General features: G+C 36.9%; 1 protein-coding gene across 5 annotated transcripts in view; it reads right to left on the reverse strand.

Annotated features, from left to right (window-relative positions):
- The window catches only part of MATN2 (matrilin 2), a 77,611-nt gene that overhangs the window by 38,174 nt on the left and 25,730 nt on the right, over positions 1 to 13,707 (reverse strand). For all 5 annotated transcript variants that reach the window (XM_037379845.1, XM_037379849.1, XM_037379846.1 and 2 more), the window contains exons 4-5: positions 10,609 to 10,731; positions 6,109 to 6,231 (exon numbers count right to left, since the gene is read on the reverse strand). In XM_037379845.1, the coding sequence (XP_037235742.1) occupies positions 6,109 to 6,231; positions 10,609 to 10,731 (246 nt within the window). The remainder of the gene's footprint in view (positions 1 to 6,108; positions 6,232 to 10,608; positions 10,732 to 13,707) is intronic.

The following is a 13,707-nucleotide window of genomic DNA, read 5'->3' on the forward strand; positions in this document are numbered from 1 at the left end:
GATCATTTCTCCTACCCTCTGAACCTTATGAGCTCTCAGATTGTCAGAAGTCTTCTCAACACATTTTCATTTACTGCCTCAGTCATTAACTCTATCCAGATCTTCACAATGTAGACCAGCATGTAGCAAAGTTTGTTTGATTTAGTTCTGTCTTCTGTCTCTCCAGTCCCCATCCTGGAATCCCTCTGCTTTTCCTTAGTTCCCTCCCAGCTTCTCAAGGTTCTCAAGACCTGTTCCTATAGCCTGAGTATATAGGAGACCCATGGCAATACCTTCTACACCAAGGACTGTCACAGTACATTCATTCCCTCCAGTGTGCTCCAGATTCATCCTGTACAAAGCAGCTGCAGCTATGAAGTCTGAGAGCTTCAGGCTGATATTTACCACTGATATTTTGCTTATACGACACCTTTTGTATGAGAGAAATAAAGTATCATAGCCAGTCCTGTCACTTATTTCATAAGTCCAGTCATTTACAATTAATTATTTAATTATTTATTTCCAGGTTAAGCTACTTCTTCACAAAGTCTTAGAAAAAATTAAAGATAAGTCACAAATCAGGTGTTCTGTCACCAAAGAGCTGTCAGGTCCACATTAGGCAATTTCACTTGATTCTTTCTGCAGAACATCTAGTCAGAAAAGTGGACAAGCCATTTTTTTACTTTGAAAGAGCTTCTTTTAACCCTTCAGAATATTTGTGTTGAATCACGTCAAATTAGACTACTTGCTGGCTACTATGTGAGACCATTTTCCTGGCAAGCACCTTCCTGTTCCAGGCTGAATAGCTTCATATAAAAACTTATTTACTGAATATATATTTCAAGGATATGATGTGTCATATAATTAGTCAGCTTTCCTCTTAATTCCAACCACATGCACATTTTCAAGTGTTTTACAAGACACATTAAGAAATAAGTAGGTCAAAGAATATATTATTTTTTTCTATCTAGCATCATACCTGGGAAACAGCCCATATGGATAGTTCCATAAAGTCAACTCCTCCTCTGCATTTAAACCCTAATGAAATGCATTTCTATCACAATACCTGTAACTGCCCAACTAATGATTACAAAGCTGAGAAGTGAAGCGAAGCGGTTACAGTTGGAAGGGACCTAAAATGACTGTTTAGTCCAACTGCTTGACCAATTCAGCACTGACCCAAAGTTAAAGCATGTTGTTAAGGGCATTGCCCAAATGCCTCAGACACTGACAGGCTTGGGGTATCAACCAGCTCTCTAGGAAGCCTGTTCCAGTGTTTGACCACCCTCTCAGTAAAGAAATGCTTCCTAATGCCCAGTTCAGTCCTCCCTTGGCACAGCTTTGAACCGTTCCCATACATCCTATCACTAGATAGCAAGGAGAGGAGATCAATACCTCTCTCTCCACCTCCCCTCCTCAGGAGGCTGTGGAGAGCAATGAGGTTGTCCTGCAGCCTCCTTTTCTCCAAACTAGACAAATCCAGAGTCCTTAGACATTCCTCACAGGACATGCCTTCCAGCCCTTTTAGCAGCTGTGTTGCTTGAGAGACAACTAAACAGGTTTTAGAATGATTTGTTATTAACATCTGAGCAACTATGACCCTAAGCACTTTCAGATGACAAACTCTTCAGGGAGGAACTGTACCTTCTTATGTCTATGCAGCTGCTAATGTACTGTGGAGAGAAAGGAAAAAAAACCTAATGAAATAAATAATTTTTCCAGCTTGCTTTTTTCCATTTACAGCCTTCTGGGGACCTCTTACTCACAGAAGTAGGTCTGCTGGCCTGTAAGAATAATGAGCATATCTATTTAAATAATACCTTTCCACTAAAAAAGTTCAGAAGAGAGAACATTCTCTTGACAGTTGGTTATGGAAGTAAGTATAATTCCCTTTCTTCAATATTTTTTGTATACAAACTGCCATAATTCCAGGCCATCTTAGCCTTGTAGACTGGCACTAGTAATTGACCTATAAATTCATTTCACTTTTAGCCTCATGTTTCATTTTGGTGGTATTTGCTTAGAAGGGAAATTTGTCAACAGCATTCCAGTCAGCCAGTAGTAAGTTGTCCATGAAGTTAAATCTTCCTGAAAAGACTGATAAAAATTATACATCTATATTTTTTAAATTGAAATACTGTAATGCTTTGGTTGGTATGCAGAAAATATACACAGTTTGTATAAGATCAAAGCAGAATAATATTTTCCTATTTTTTTAGTGTTATTATTTTCATATTTCTGTAGAGTCATGGATATACACTAGAATGTGAACACTTAGAGATCTCACTGTTTTTAATGTTAGACCATGGCTATCTCAATAAGAAACTTTTCTAAAGGATAAATGAATGACCTTTTTAGTGAGCAAGCAATTAATTCAGCTGTCATCTGCCTGTGTTCGTTCCATCCTGTTTTTCTTGCTTGGTATTAGTTGGTAAATGATGAAAACCATCTTTTACTTCTAGTTACCAGTTCTGCACTTTGGGTGTTTACACTGCCTTCTCTGAACTGTGGACAGCATGGGTCACCTTTCTTTTGGATTGCTGTTTTACTCCTATGCTGTTTATAGGGTTATTCAGGCTTAGGAGAACAAAGTAAGTTAAGGAGAAGAGTAGAAGAAAAGGGTAGGAAGAAAAGGTGACAATAAGTAAAGGCATAAGGAAGATGAAACTGAAGATGGGGTAAGAGTAGAGCAGACTCATGGAAGACTCATAAGAACCTAGAAAGCAGCCAAAAAAAATCTAGTGGTGCCAGGGCTGCAGAGAGGTGCCAGCAGCCAAACCACTGCCAGGAGAAGAGGTCCCAAAGCCCAACAGCTGCAGCAGGATGGAGACAGTCTAGCACCAGCCTAGGAAAGAGGGGACAGCATGTCCAGCAACACCAAGAAGGTGGAGAGACTGAGTGTCCAGCAGCATGATGGACAAAGAACAGCTCATTACCACCAAACTTTGACTGGATTTTGTTCATGTGAAAAGAGGGCAGTTAATGTGGAAAGCTGTTTAAAAATGGGAAGTGATAGTGCTCTGCCACCCGTACATATCATTGAGCAGACAGTTTCAAATACTGTTGAGTCTACAAATTTGTTCATAAACGGTGTGTTGCAAACAGAGTGGTTGGCCATTCAGTGATCACTTTGAATGGATACATTGTGAGCTGCTGGTTGTGAGATTTTATTTAATTATTGCCATTCATGTAACTAGCTGACACATGTCAATAAAACAATTAGTATTGCCTTTGATCCTTAACCAGTGACATTAGCCCATCAGAAAGAAGGAAGAGAACTTGATAAACCTGCCTGTGAAATAAGTTTTCTGCACTTTCTCATTTACTTTTTCTGGAGTTAAAATTTTAGAAGTCTTAGATATCTTAGAGGGAAACCACATCTTAGAGGGAAACCTTTGGTTCTTTGAGAGAACCATGATGTATATATCCTACTGAAATTCCCTCTTCATTCTCTGAATTAAGAGGACAGAGTAACCTTAATAAAGTCACTGCTTTTTGCAAAACTGTTGTACTCAGTGTTCTCTGGCACATGTGTACATCAAGATCTTTGTTCTGATCCTGCTCATTTGATAACAAATACTTCACGTAAAGGAATGGTTAATTAGCTTTAAAGTAATGAAAACTGAGAGTTATCACTCCTGATTCAGTACTCCCTTACAAGATTTTCCAGCAAGGACGATTATTCATTGGTGACCACATCTGCAGAAGCTGTACATCCTTGGTAGTAGCATATTCCTCAAAAACCTCAAATTGTTCAAATATGAAAAGTCAAATTCTAGAGACTGAGAGCTAATAGAATTTGCAGACAAATTACCACCAAACCCACAAACTACCCAATCTTTTTCTGTTCAGGAAATGTAGACAGGCTAAGTTCTGCATGGGTAAAACATAATAAATATACACTGAAACATTCACATGCATCAGTAAGAAATGAAAAAGTTAAATGGTCAAATAAATCAAAAGAAAATTGAAAGATAGAAGTGCTAATAATGTGCTTTAAAATCACAACTGATATAGCTATTGCAGGGGTATGAATAGCATGAGTTCATGTTTTTTTTGCTAAACTAGGTATAAATGAATAGAAACCAAGTGGACAGGAAACACACTATAAAATGCAAGATAACAGTGAACCCTTGCATGAACTGAATTTTGAAAATAACTGAAAAGAATTGAGAACATGAAAGCTTCAAAAATCATCAATAGAGCTTATAATAGGCCTGTATCTCTCCATGCCTAAGAGAGTCAAGAGGTAGAAAAAATATTAAAGATGTATCACACCTCCAAAAAGCACCCTCCAGAATTTGCAAAGAAATTAACAGGCAAAAAACAAGTGCCACTGTAAGATATTTAATAAATGGCATAGAAATATTTTGAAGCTTTTGGTAAGAAAAATAGACTTTGTATTTATTATAGAGGATAATATGAGGTTTGACATAGGAAGAATTTCACCAAGATTTATTTTTATCCCTATGATGCTATGGTAGCTACCTTCCTAGTTAAAATATCTTGGGCTGTAAAGGACCCTTTAACTTAATAGAGAGAAAATAGTAACCACAGCTGATGACATTATGCATTAATATTCTGTTTAGAATATATGGTAGAAAAGAACTGGGGATGAAAGAACCTACCAACAGAAGTCACAGATTTTCTGTCTCAGGATATAGTCAAATCAATAGCAAAGAAATATATGCTTTATCCTAACACAGGTAAAGGTCTTGAGGAATAAATGCTAAAGTTATTGGATGAACTTCTGTAGAGTGTGTGATGTAGAAATTTCGGCTGGAACATTTAAGAAGCATTTTTAACTAAATAGTCATTATTTGCTGAATTTTCAAAATAATTCAACTTCAAAAAGAAGTTTCTTAAAATGGTATATTAATAGCCAAATTATGCTGAGGATAAATTGTGTTGAGAAATTTAAACACTCCTATACTGAGATCATGAAGCTAGAAGTAAGGAAAACATTCCTGAAAAGTACCAAGTGAATGTTCCTCAAAACTTCATATGTTATATTAGGTCTAAAAAAATCTCAAAACCTCATTTGTGTGTCCCATGTGAAACTACATGCAGAAAGTTCAGTTCCATAATCCGTCATGCATTTTGCATCTCAAAATAGGATTATCGTAGCTCTGTGAAGGTAATAAGATACAATTATATTATGTCAAGAGCTGTTTAAAATGACTACAGTAAGCTGTTGGACAAAAGCATTATGGTGGCCTGTAGCAGATTTGGGGCCAGGAATTCACTTGGATTCACTTCCATGGGATTTCAGCATATATTTGAAATTAATCATGCAATTGTTTGCCTGAAGAGAATACCTAACGAATAAGGCAGGTTTTTTTCAAGGACTCACTAGGGGTTTTTTGTAGTGGATACCAGAAGGCAGTATTTTCCCAAAACGTACCATGGGATGAAAAATTTACGAGAAGGCTAATAGGCTAGTGAAAAAGATTATACTGAAAGTATTTACTCTGTATAAACAGGAAAGAAGAATAAGATACTTAGGTGGTAACAGAGAGGGAAGTATGTTTGATGTTAAAAAATCATTATACTGCATTTCCACACTCACTGTTTTGAGTTGTAATTCTTAGAGCTGATGTTTGCTTCTTTACTGCCCTTAGCGAAAATCAAAGGCACATAGTGGATGGGTTTTTAAGGGGGGCTAAACTTCCCTTAAAGCCACCTTCCCCAAAAGAGTTTAAAATCTCTCCTGGCATGACGATAAAACCAAGTGAGAAATGACAAGAAATAGTCCACTTTCAAGTATAACTTCTGTCTGAAGAGGAGCTACTGTGTTTGTCAGGCTTTGTTTATTTTTAATGGCCACATATATCATGCCAGTACACTGCTGGCCACCTACATGGATCTAGAATAAAACATCTGGTCTGTTGTTTCAAAACAGCGATGTTATATTCTGTGTGAAATTAAGTGGAACAATTTTCCCAACTCACCATTCATTATCAGTAAAGGCCTATGAACATGCCAATATGTATTCTTCCTTATCTACCACTCATATAGGAGAAGACAGCTTCCCATCATTGCCTATGACTAAACTGGATATTAATTTATATTGAATTTCCCTTCGGTTTGTGTGAAGAGATAAATATGAATTGCTAAACTCATACTTACCAACACAATTCTTCCCATTTGTGTCAAGCTCATACCCTTCATAACACTGACAGACGTAAGACCCAGGTGTGTTCACACAAATCTGCTCACAGGCGTGTTTCTCCACAGCACAAAGGTCCTGAGCTACAAAACATAATTGCACGAATATTAAATTCTTTGACCTTCTATAATGCACAGGTAGACTATAGATCAAAAGCAAAAAAAAAAAAGGAAGCTATGAACAGCTCTTCAGAGATGAGCTAATTTTAAAACGCATCATGCCAATGTTCTGTCAAACAGTGAAAGTCTTATACCAGCAGGAACAATCACTTAAAGCTGAGGAGCTCATTCCTTCAGCTGAAGGCAATGACTGTTGATTGGCCAATGGTGCCTAGCAGAGTTGCTTGACTGTATGTTTCTATAAAAAGTTTGAAGGGCATTCTTCAGGGTTGGTTTTTTTTTTCGAAAAAAAACCCAACAACTGTTTATTTGTGTCTTTTTTTTCTTCTTTTTTGCATAACTCTCCCAGATAAATGATGACAAGGTTGGAAAGGGAAAGAAAAGGAAAACACAACACCAAAAGAATTGGGGATATTACATTTCCGAGTTTTATAATTTTTCAGTTTTGTGCAAAATACCATAGCAAGTTAGCCCTCCCAAGCAAAAGACCTCATTAGAAAAATTATTATGACAAATGAGGTCAGTTCAGCACCTGGACGAATGAAGCACATTGCGCTTTTTTTTCCAATAGCTAGAGCTTTCTGAGAACCCCAAGTTTCCCAAGTGAAATCTCTGGAAAGCAAAGTACTTTGTGTGCTCAGGATCAAGCCCAAAGACTCCTCAACACATAATGATCATTTAGAGCTACAAAAAAGGCTTTTGGAACATGTTTGAGGAAACTAGCCAAACAAATAAAAATTTTCTTTTATAGCTGTCTGCTTCATATCAAACGGCATGATGAACAGCATAAACAGTTGTTTAACTCTCTTGTTCCAGTATAAACACCCACAGATAGATAATTTTCCAGCTTGTTTCAGCTACATTTCCAGCTTACATATATTAATGTAAGATTCGAACAACTCTAGAGAAGAAAGGAAGAGATCAAGTTAAACAAATGAGTAAATAGCCGTTATCTGACACAACTACTCTCTAGAAAAGTCAGACCAGAGTATGTGAAAGGAGCATCTTTTTCATGCATGCAAAACCATCTTAATGAAATAAATATAAGAATATTTCAAGTTAAATGAAAGAATTCTTTTTTCCCTAGTTTTGTTCTCAAAGATAGCCAAGTTGCTTTTTTATTTTTTTCTTTTCATGTGGAAAGCAACAAATCACAAGTATGGCAGATTTTCTTCCTTCAATGCAAGGAAATCATCTTTTTAGAAATTATATTATAATGAAACATATCAAGGAAAAAACCTATATTCAAAAGAGAAATGCACCCTTTTTCAGCCTGAGGGCACCCTTTTTCAGCCTGAGGCAAAGCTGTCAATTCATTGCTGACTGAAGCCATTTCATTAAGGGCTCACAAGAGCTGAATACTGATATAGTGTACTCTCACAACATTACAAAAAGGGAATAGAAGAATGAAAAAAAAAGTATAACTTTAGGTACAGCAGAATGAAGAGACACTATAATTTTAAATACATACCATTCATCTTTTCTGCATTGTTTAATTTAGAAAGTGTTACAATATATATGTAAGGAAACTATTTGTTCATGGAAGAGCTGACAAATAGATCCAAACCTTAGATAAACACATGTGGTTCATGTTGATCATGTATTGCACTAAACATAAAAATGATGAAGATTTATTTTATTTAGAGATTGAGGAACATGTTGTCTCTGTGCACTTGTGGACAATCAGTGGCCAATGAAGGTAATTAAAGTGGTCACAGACTGTGAGGTTTTCTATTGCCACATTTGCCCTTACCTCCAGAAATAAGCTGTCCAGGCTCGGTCCCCTTTCCTCATGAATTCTGTTACTTCTCTGGGGAGTTTTTAGACAATGGTCTGACCTTATCTAGACTGCTACCATACAATCTCCCTCCTTCACCAATGATTTGCACCATCCCAGCACATTTAAGGCCAGTTTGATGGCTCTCAATATTAGATTCCCAGTGCTAATTGCTAAAATCAGTTTATAGTTTGCTGATGTAGAAAAAAAGTCCATTAGAAGTAGGTTACTAACACTGAATGACTCCCTTTCATATTTAGCAGACTGCAATCTAGTATCATTAGATTGATGATCAAAGCAAATACACAGTCAAGCAAATCTTGAGTAACAGGTAAGTGAGGAAAACCTAATGTAAGACTGAGTCATAGCTAAAAGTAAAGCAATGCAGCAATGGGCTTCGAAAAACGGTAAAGAGGGAACATGTTGTGGGCAATTGTGCATGGGTCAGCAGTAGGAAAGCTACACACAATTCCAAGACTTTCTTGGAAATTAATCTGTAATTTGTGTATAAAAGCTGAACTACTGGCTGATAAAAATTATGGAAATGTAACACAATAAAAAAGAAGATGACATGATAAAGAAAGATTTATTTTTAATTGACCCAGAATAAAAAAATTCATTTGTCAAAACTGATGTTGGGGTGAGGATGGGGACAATGTTTGAGAGGAAATTAAAAAAAAAAAAAAAGATAAATTTTGAATTTCACATAATTTTCCAGAAACTTGAAAGTAGAAGAATTCTTTCCAAAAAAATCTGTAAGAAAATTAATAGTATGAGGAAGACTTAAAAGAAAGGTTTAAAGGATACAAAAGTTTTAAATGAGAAGCATTTTAAGAGAGACACAATGAAAAGAATAGGTTAGAGAACATTACTGAAATCTGATTACGTATTTGGAGCCATGATTTGGGACTCTGACCAACCTCTTTCTGAAGAGCTATAGCAAACATGTGGAAGCAGAGAATATAGGCTGTGTGCAAAATTGTTCTTGTCACTATTCTTGTCTTAGCTCAGCTGCTAAACCAAATAATAATTAGGAGATATTCCAGATTGGATTGATTTTTTTTCCATCTTCTTGAGGAAACAAAAGCACAAATATAGTGTTTGTTCCATTTAACACAAAACATTCCCTCATAATTCACATACATGCATATGACAAATGTCTACATCTGGTGAAGGATGCTGGTGAGAGGAACTAGAAAACAGAGATTCCTAAAAGTAATTCATCCCATGGCTCAACAGCATAGGAGGTGAAGAGCTCAAAAGCGGTTTCCTGCTGTAGCCCAAAGAGTCTGAAGGCATTTGAACACAGCAGCAAGAGTGCCCATATCACTCTGGTACTGACATTCTTTTGTTCCCATTCCTGTTTACTGAGGCTCTGACTGAAACCATGTGTCCCACTGCACATGTAAGGGCTCTAATCCCCAAGCTGCAGGGCTGCCTCCGATAACTGACATACTCTTGCTGCTTCAGTGGTCATCAAGTTTTTGATATAGAATACAACACTAAGCAAGAGAGAGTAAGAACCCGTTAGTCCCGAGCTACCTGACTGTTCTACGGCACTCTCCTGAGATGTGGAACATGTGAGTTTAGACACAAGGATAGGATTTGAGCCTGCATCCTTCACCTTAATTCTAAATTATCAGCTGTGAAGCGTACATCCTATGCCTTCACCATGACTGTCTCCTCCAGCTTTTTGAAAAGACGTTTCCCAAAATTTTTCTTCCAGCTAAAATCAGTTTGGCAAATTTCACTTGAATCCATGCACTGTCATGGGATAAGAAACTACATTTTTAACAAGTACATTTTCTACAAGCAATTAAAAATAGTATTACATAATATCTTTAAAATAATGGTGGATGCGGGAATAAATTTGGCATACACACCTAATGTAGTCTCCTGCTAATTACTAGGAAGCACATTAAAATGGATAAAAGAAATACTACTTAGAAAGATCACAATTAAAATGAAATATGGTTTGTTATTATAAACAATAAAGCCAATTACTTAAAACCGAAAAGGTCAACCCTTTTAAAGGAGGAAATGAGAGCATAAGCAAGACTTTCAAAACTATTCTTTGAACAATGGCAATCCCTTATACTTCAAGCAGCAGTTAGGGAGAGCTTTTCAGAATGGCAAGTTATTTCACTGATACTGGGTTTATTGCACCTTTTTGTACTATCTAGTACTGGTTGCAGTCTAGACAAGTTACTAAAGTAGTTGGATTCACTTCATGTGAGATGATAAAACAGTTCTTTCTTTGATAGCTGCTTCATTGCTGAACTTATTACACCAGTAAAATTAAAATGTAATTTTATGTAGCTACAGTGTACCTCTGCAGAGCTGTGTACAAAAATGAGCTTGATGTATTTCAGAAAGGTTTGTAAGAACTTCATTTACACAAAACAGGAAAAAGAATTACGACTTCACCTTTTCAGACCCTTTCTGATGATTACCATTAATTATATACTGAGTTTAGTCCTACATTATGAGCCCAACAAAAAGGGTCTGTGATGTTAAGCACTTTTTGGGAGCATGCAAGAGAAAAGTTAAGAAAGATAACATACTGCTGCAAGTCTTCTGGTCAGCATTCAGAATGTATCCTTGTTTACATCGGCATAGGTAGGAGCCAGGGGTGTTTATGCAGAAGTGATCACAGTGGTGCTCAACTGTACTGCACATATGGGGCACTGAAAAAAAGTAAGTAAAATGTTATGAACTGCTGATCTTACTTACTTGTGGTCACAACTATTAAAAAAATGGTGTAGAAAATTAAACTGAAGTCATGTAGATATTTCAAATTAAGGGTTGACAGTTAAGACAAAAATGGAAGCTTAAGCCTAGAAGACTGCAAAACCCCCGCACTCTTAACAAACAGTACTAGGTATTTATTCCTTTAAAAAGTAGGAAATTTGATATTTTCTGTCTGGTTTACATTAGTGGAATGGTTTTGGACATGAAATTACATGTAGAATGGAGACATCAACAAAATAAAAATATACAATAGAGTATTCAGAAACACTAATTACTTGGTGGTCCCAAGAAGACAATGAAACAAAACCTACCACATTCAAAACTAGAAAATAAGTGGAATTTAAATACAAACTGTTCTAGAGGACATTCAATTTATTGAATGAAGAACATCCCTACACAGCCCAATAGTAAAGAAGAATGACTAGAAAACAACTTGATGAAGAATCTTGCTTGCTTAGTTATTAATGTTAAGGAACAATAAAACAATACATTGATGAGGTCATGCATCTCCAAGATTCAGTAATCTGGGAGCTCAGCTGAGCTATACTGCAGAGTATGCCTTTCTGAGTCTATTTTTAATCTTTGTATTTTATGTCTCTAATAGTAGTAAAATGTAAGAGACTGAGACAGTAAGAAAGGAAAAAAATAGTGGGCCCATTCTGCTAAATTCATCGCTGAACTACTTTTTTCCAGATCAGTATTTTGGAATTAAGACATATCCTTGATGTCCTCTTTCCACTGGAGCATTGCTTATATGTTATTTCTGTAATATGTAGGTGAATTATTTCTCAGAGAACGTTGTTTGAAAAAAGATTATTTTGCTCAACGATTAGAGATTGATGTGCTCCTTATTGGGCTAGACAAAGCTCAAAATTTATGGAGTAGATATTAACAATAAACTTCTAGCAGCCGCAACAGAAGCCTGACAAATAACTTAACACGTGGTATGTGTGGTACTTGTGGGGGAAAAAAAAATGGCTTTGAGATACATACTATGTATCTGGTCATTGGAATGGTTACCAGAGTTACAGATTTATTACTAATATACAAACCACCACAATTCCAAAATCTCTTAATAAGCTTTTTGGATCTCATAATTTTCTGCCAAAATAAAACTTCTCAAGTACTTTTATTTATGTGACAACAGACCTGCTTGGACTTCTCGTCTTCGCATCTTTCTGCCATTCTGAAAAGGAAGTTTATGACCTTTGATACTTTCTAAACAGAAGTTTCCTCCTGGCTCTATTTCACTAGCTTTCAGCAGCAGGTACAGCTTGTTATGACCAAAGAATCACTTTCAAATATGACAAATGACAAATATATTCATTTCAGAGTTTAAGCATCAGAAAATCTTACCATGTATTAATGCTATAGAATGTGAATCTATACAACATCGCTTCAAAAACAGTCAATCCTCCCATATCAAAAGAACATCAGGCTGCAAAACAGAGTACTGAAAAAAAAAGAGTTCTAAAAAAAGAAGCATTCAATGATAGGCATCCCAATAAATCAGTCCCTTTTGAGAATACGTTGTTACTATCTGTTGCCTATCTTTTGACATACTAGCACATAATCTTTTTTCTAAAATGTCTCTGTTGCACTCATTTCAAAGAATCAGTGGTACTCTGGTCATCAGATTTCTGCGGTAAAGGAGGCTGCTGTCTGTATGATTCCTGCAACCTCGTTTGTTCCAGGAGGTGTTTGGTGGACACAGCCAGGGACTGAAGTAATAGAAAGGGTGATCTCCTAGTTAAGGAATGTGAATGTGAGCATATTGAATTAGATTTTATCTCTGTCTATGTCACAGGGTCCTTATTTGACCTGGGGCAAGCCCATATCAGTATCTTCAAGGAAGCATCAACTCTCACACTGCATGCATTCAGCTAGAGACACCAGGACCCAGATTTGCAAGAATTCAGGGCTCTCTCAGCTGCAAGTGAAGGCTGTAGAGCTGTGACTGGTATGTTATATTGGTCTAAAAATGCTAAATGCCCCATAAAATCAGACCAGGAATTGCCGAGTCAAATATTTAAAGTTTGTGGGTGATCTTGACAGTCTTTACCCTGTTTTCCTTCCTCCAGTGTAAAATGGGGATGGCACCACTATCTACTTTACAGGAGAATGATAGAAGACTTCATTTGCTCCTGACCGATCCCAGCTTTTGTCTTTCTCTCTCTTCTTCTATTTAATCTTCACCTCCTTTCCTGGATTCTGTTTCCATTTCTGTTTATCTTTTTCTGAGTTTTCAACTCTTGCCTCATTCTTCACGCCTCTGATTTCCCAGGATATTGTTTGCTTCTCTTTTACCTCGCTGACCAGTAATAAAAAGAGGTGCCTGGGATCCCCTGGCTTCAACTGCTGTTTCTGATACCCTAAATCTTTAACAGCCAGAGGCAGCAACTATAGGGAAAGTCTGATTTAATAGAGGGTGGAGCACATCCAATTTATATGGACTCTTCTGAGAATATAGCTGCTAGGCACCAGGTGATTTCTGTCATCCATGGGGAAACAGTGGTTAATTTGGTTTACTTTATATTTTCCCCACAGAACTTCATTACTTGGCCAGGTTTTTCTCTTATCTTCACAGGAACCATGAAGACACATTCCCACAGACATAAGGGCAATACAGACACAAGGACAGCTTAGGTGCCAAGGTCTTTTCCCATAGCGTGAAACCCAGCAGACTACATGCCAGGAGACTTGACCAGAGGGGTGCCTTCAATTGCTCTAGCAAATAAACAAGGTGTCCAGATGTTCAGCTCTGCTACAATGATACTGCCTCTCGGTCCACACTGGGGAGGACTTAAAAAAACTAAACACATTTCCTGGGAGGAATGTAGGCGCTCTAGGAAGCAGAGGCTATGGATGCTTAGATTGCTGCCTTGAAATTCAGCAAGCTGAACACTGCTTCA

Source organism: Falco rusticolus, chromosome 3 (assembly GCF_015220075.1).
Source record: "Falco rusticolus isolate bFalRus1 chromosome 3, bFalRus1.pri, whole genome shotgun sequence".
Classification (NCBI taxonomy): domain Eukaryota; kingdom Metazoa; phylum Chordata; class Aves; order Falconiformes; family Falconidae; genus Falco; species Falco rusticolus.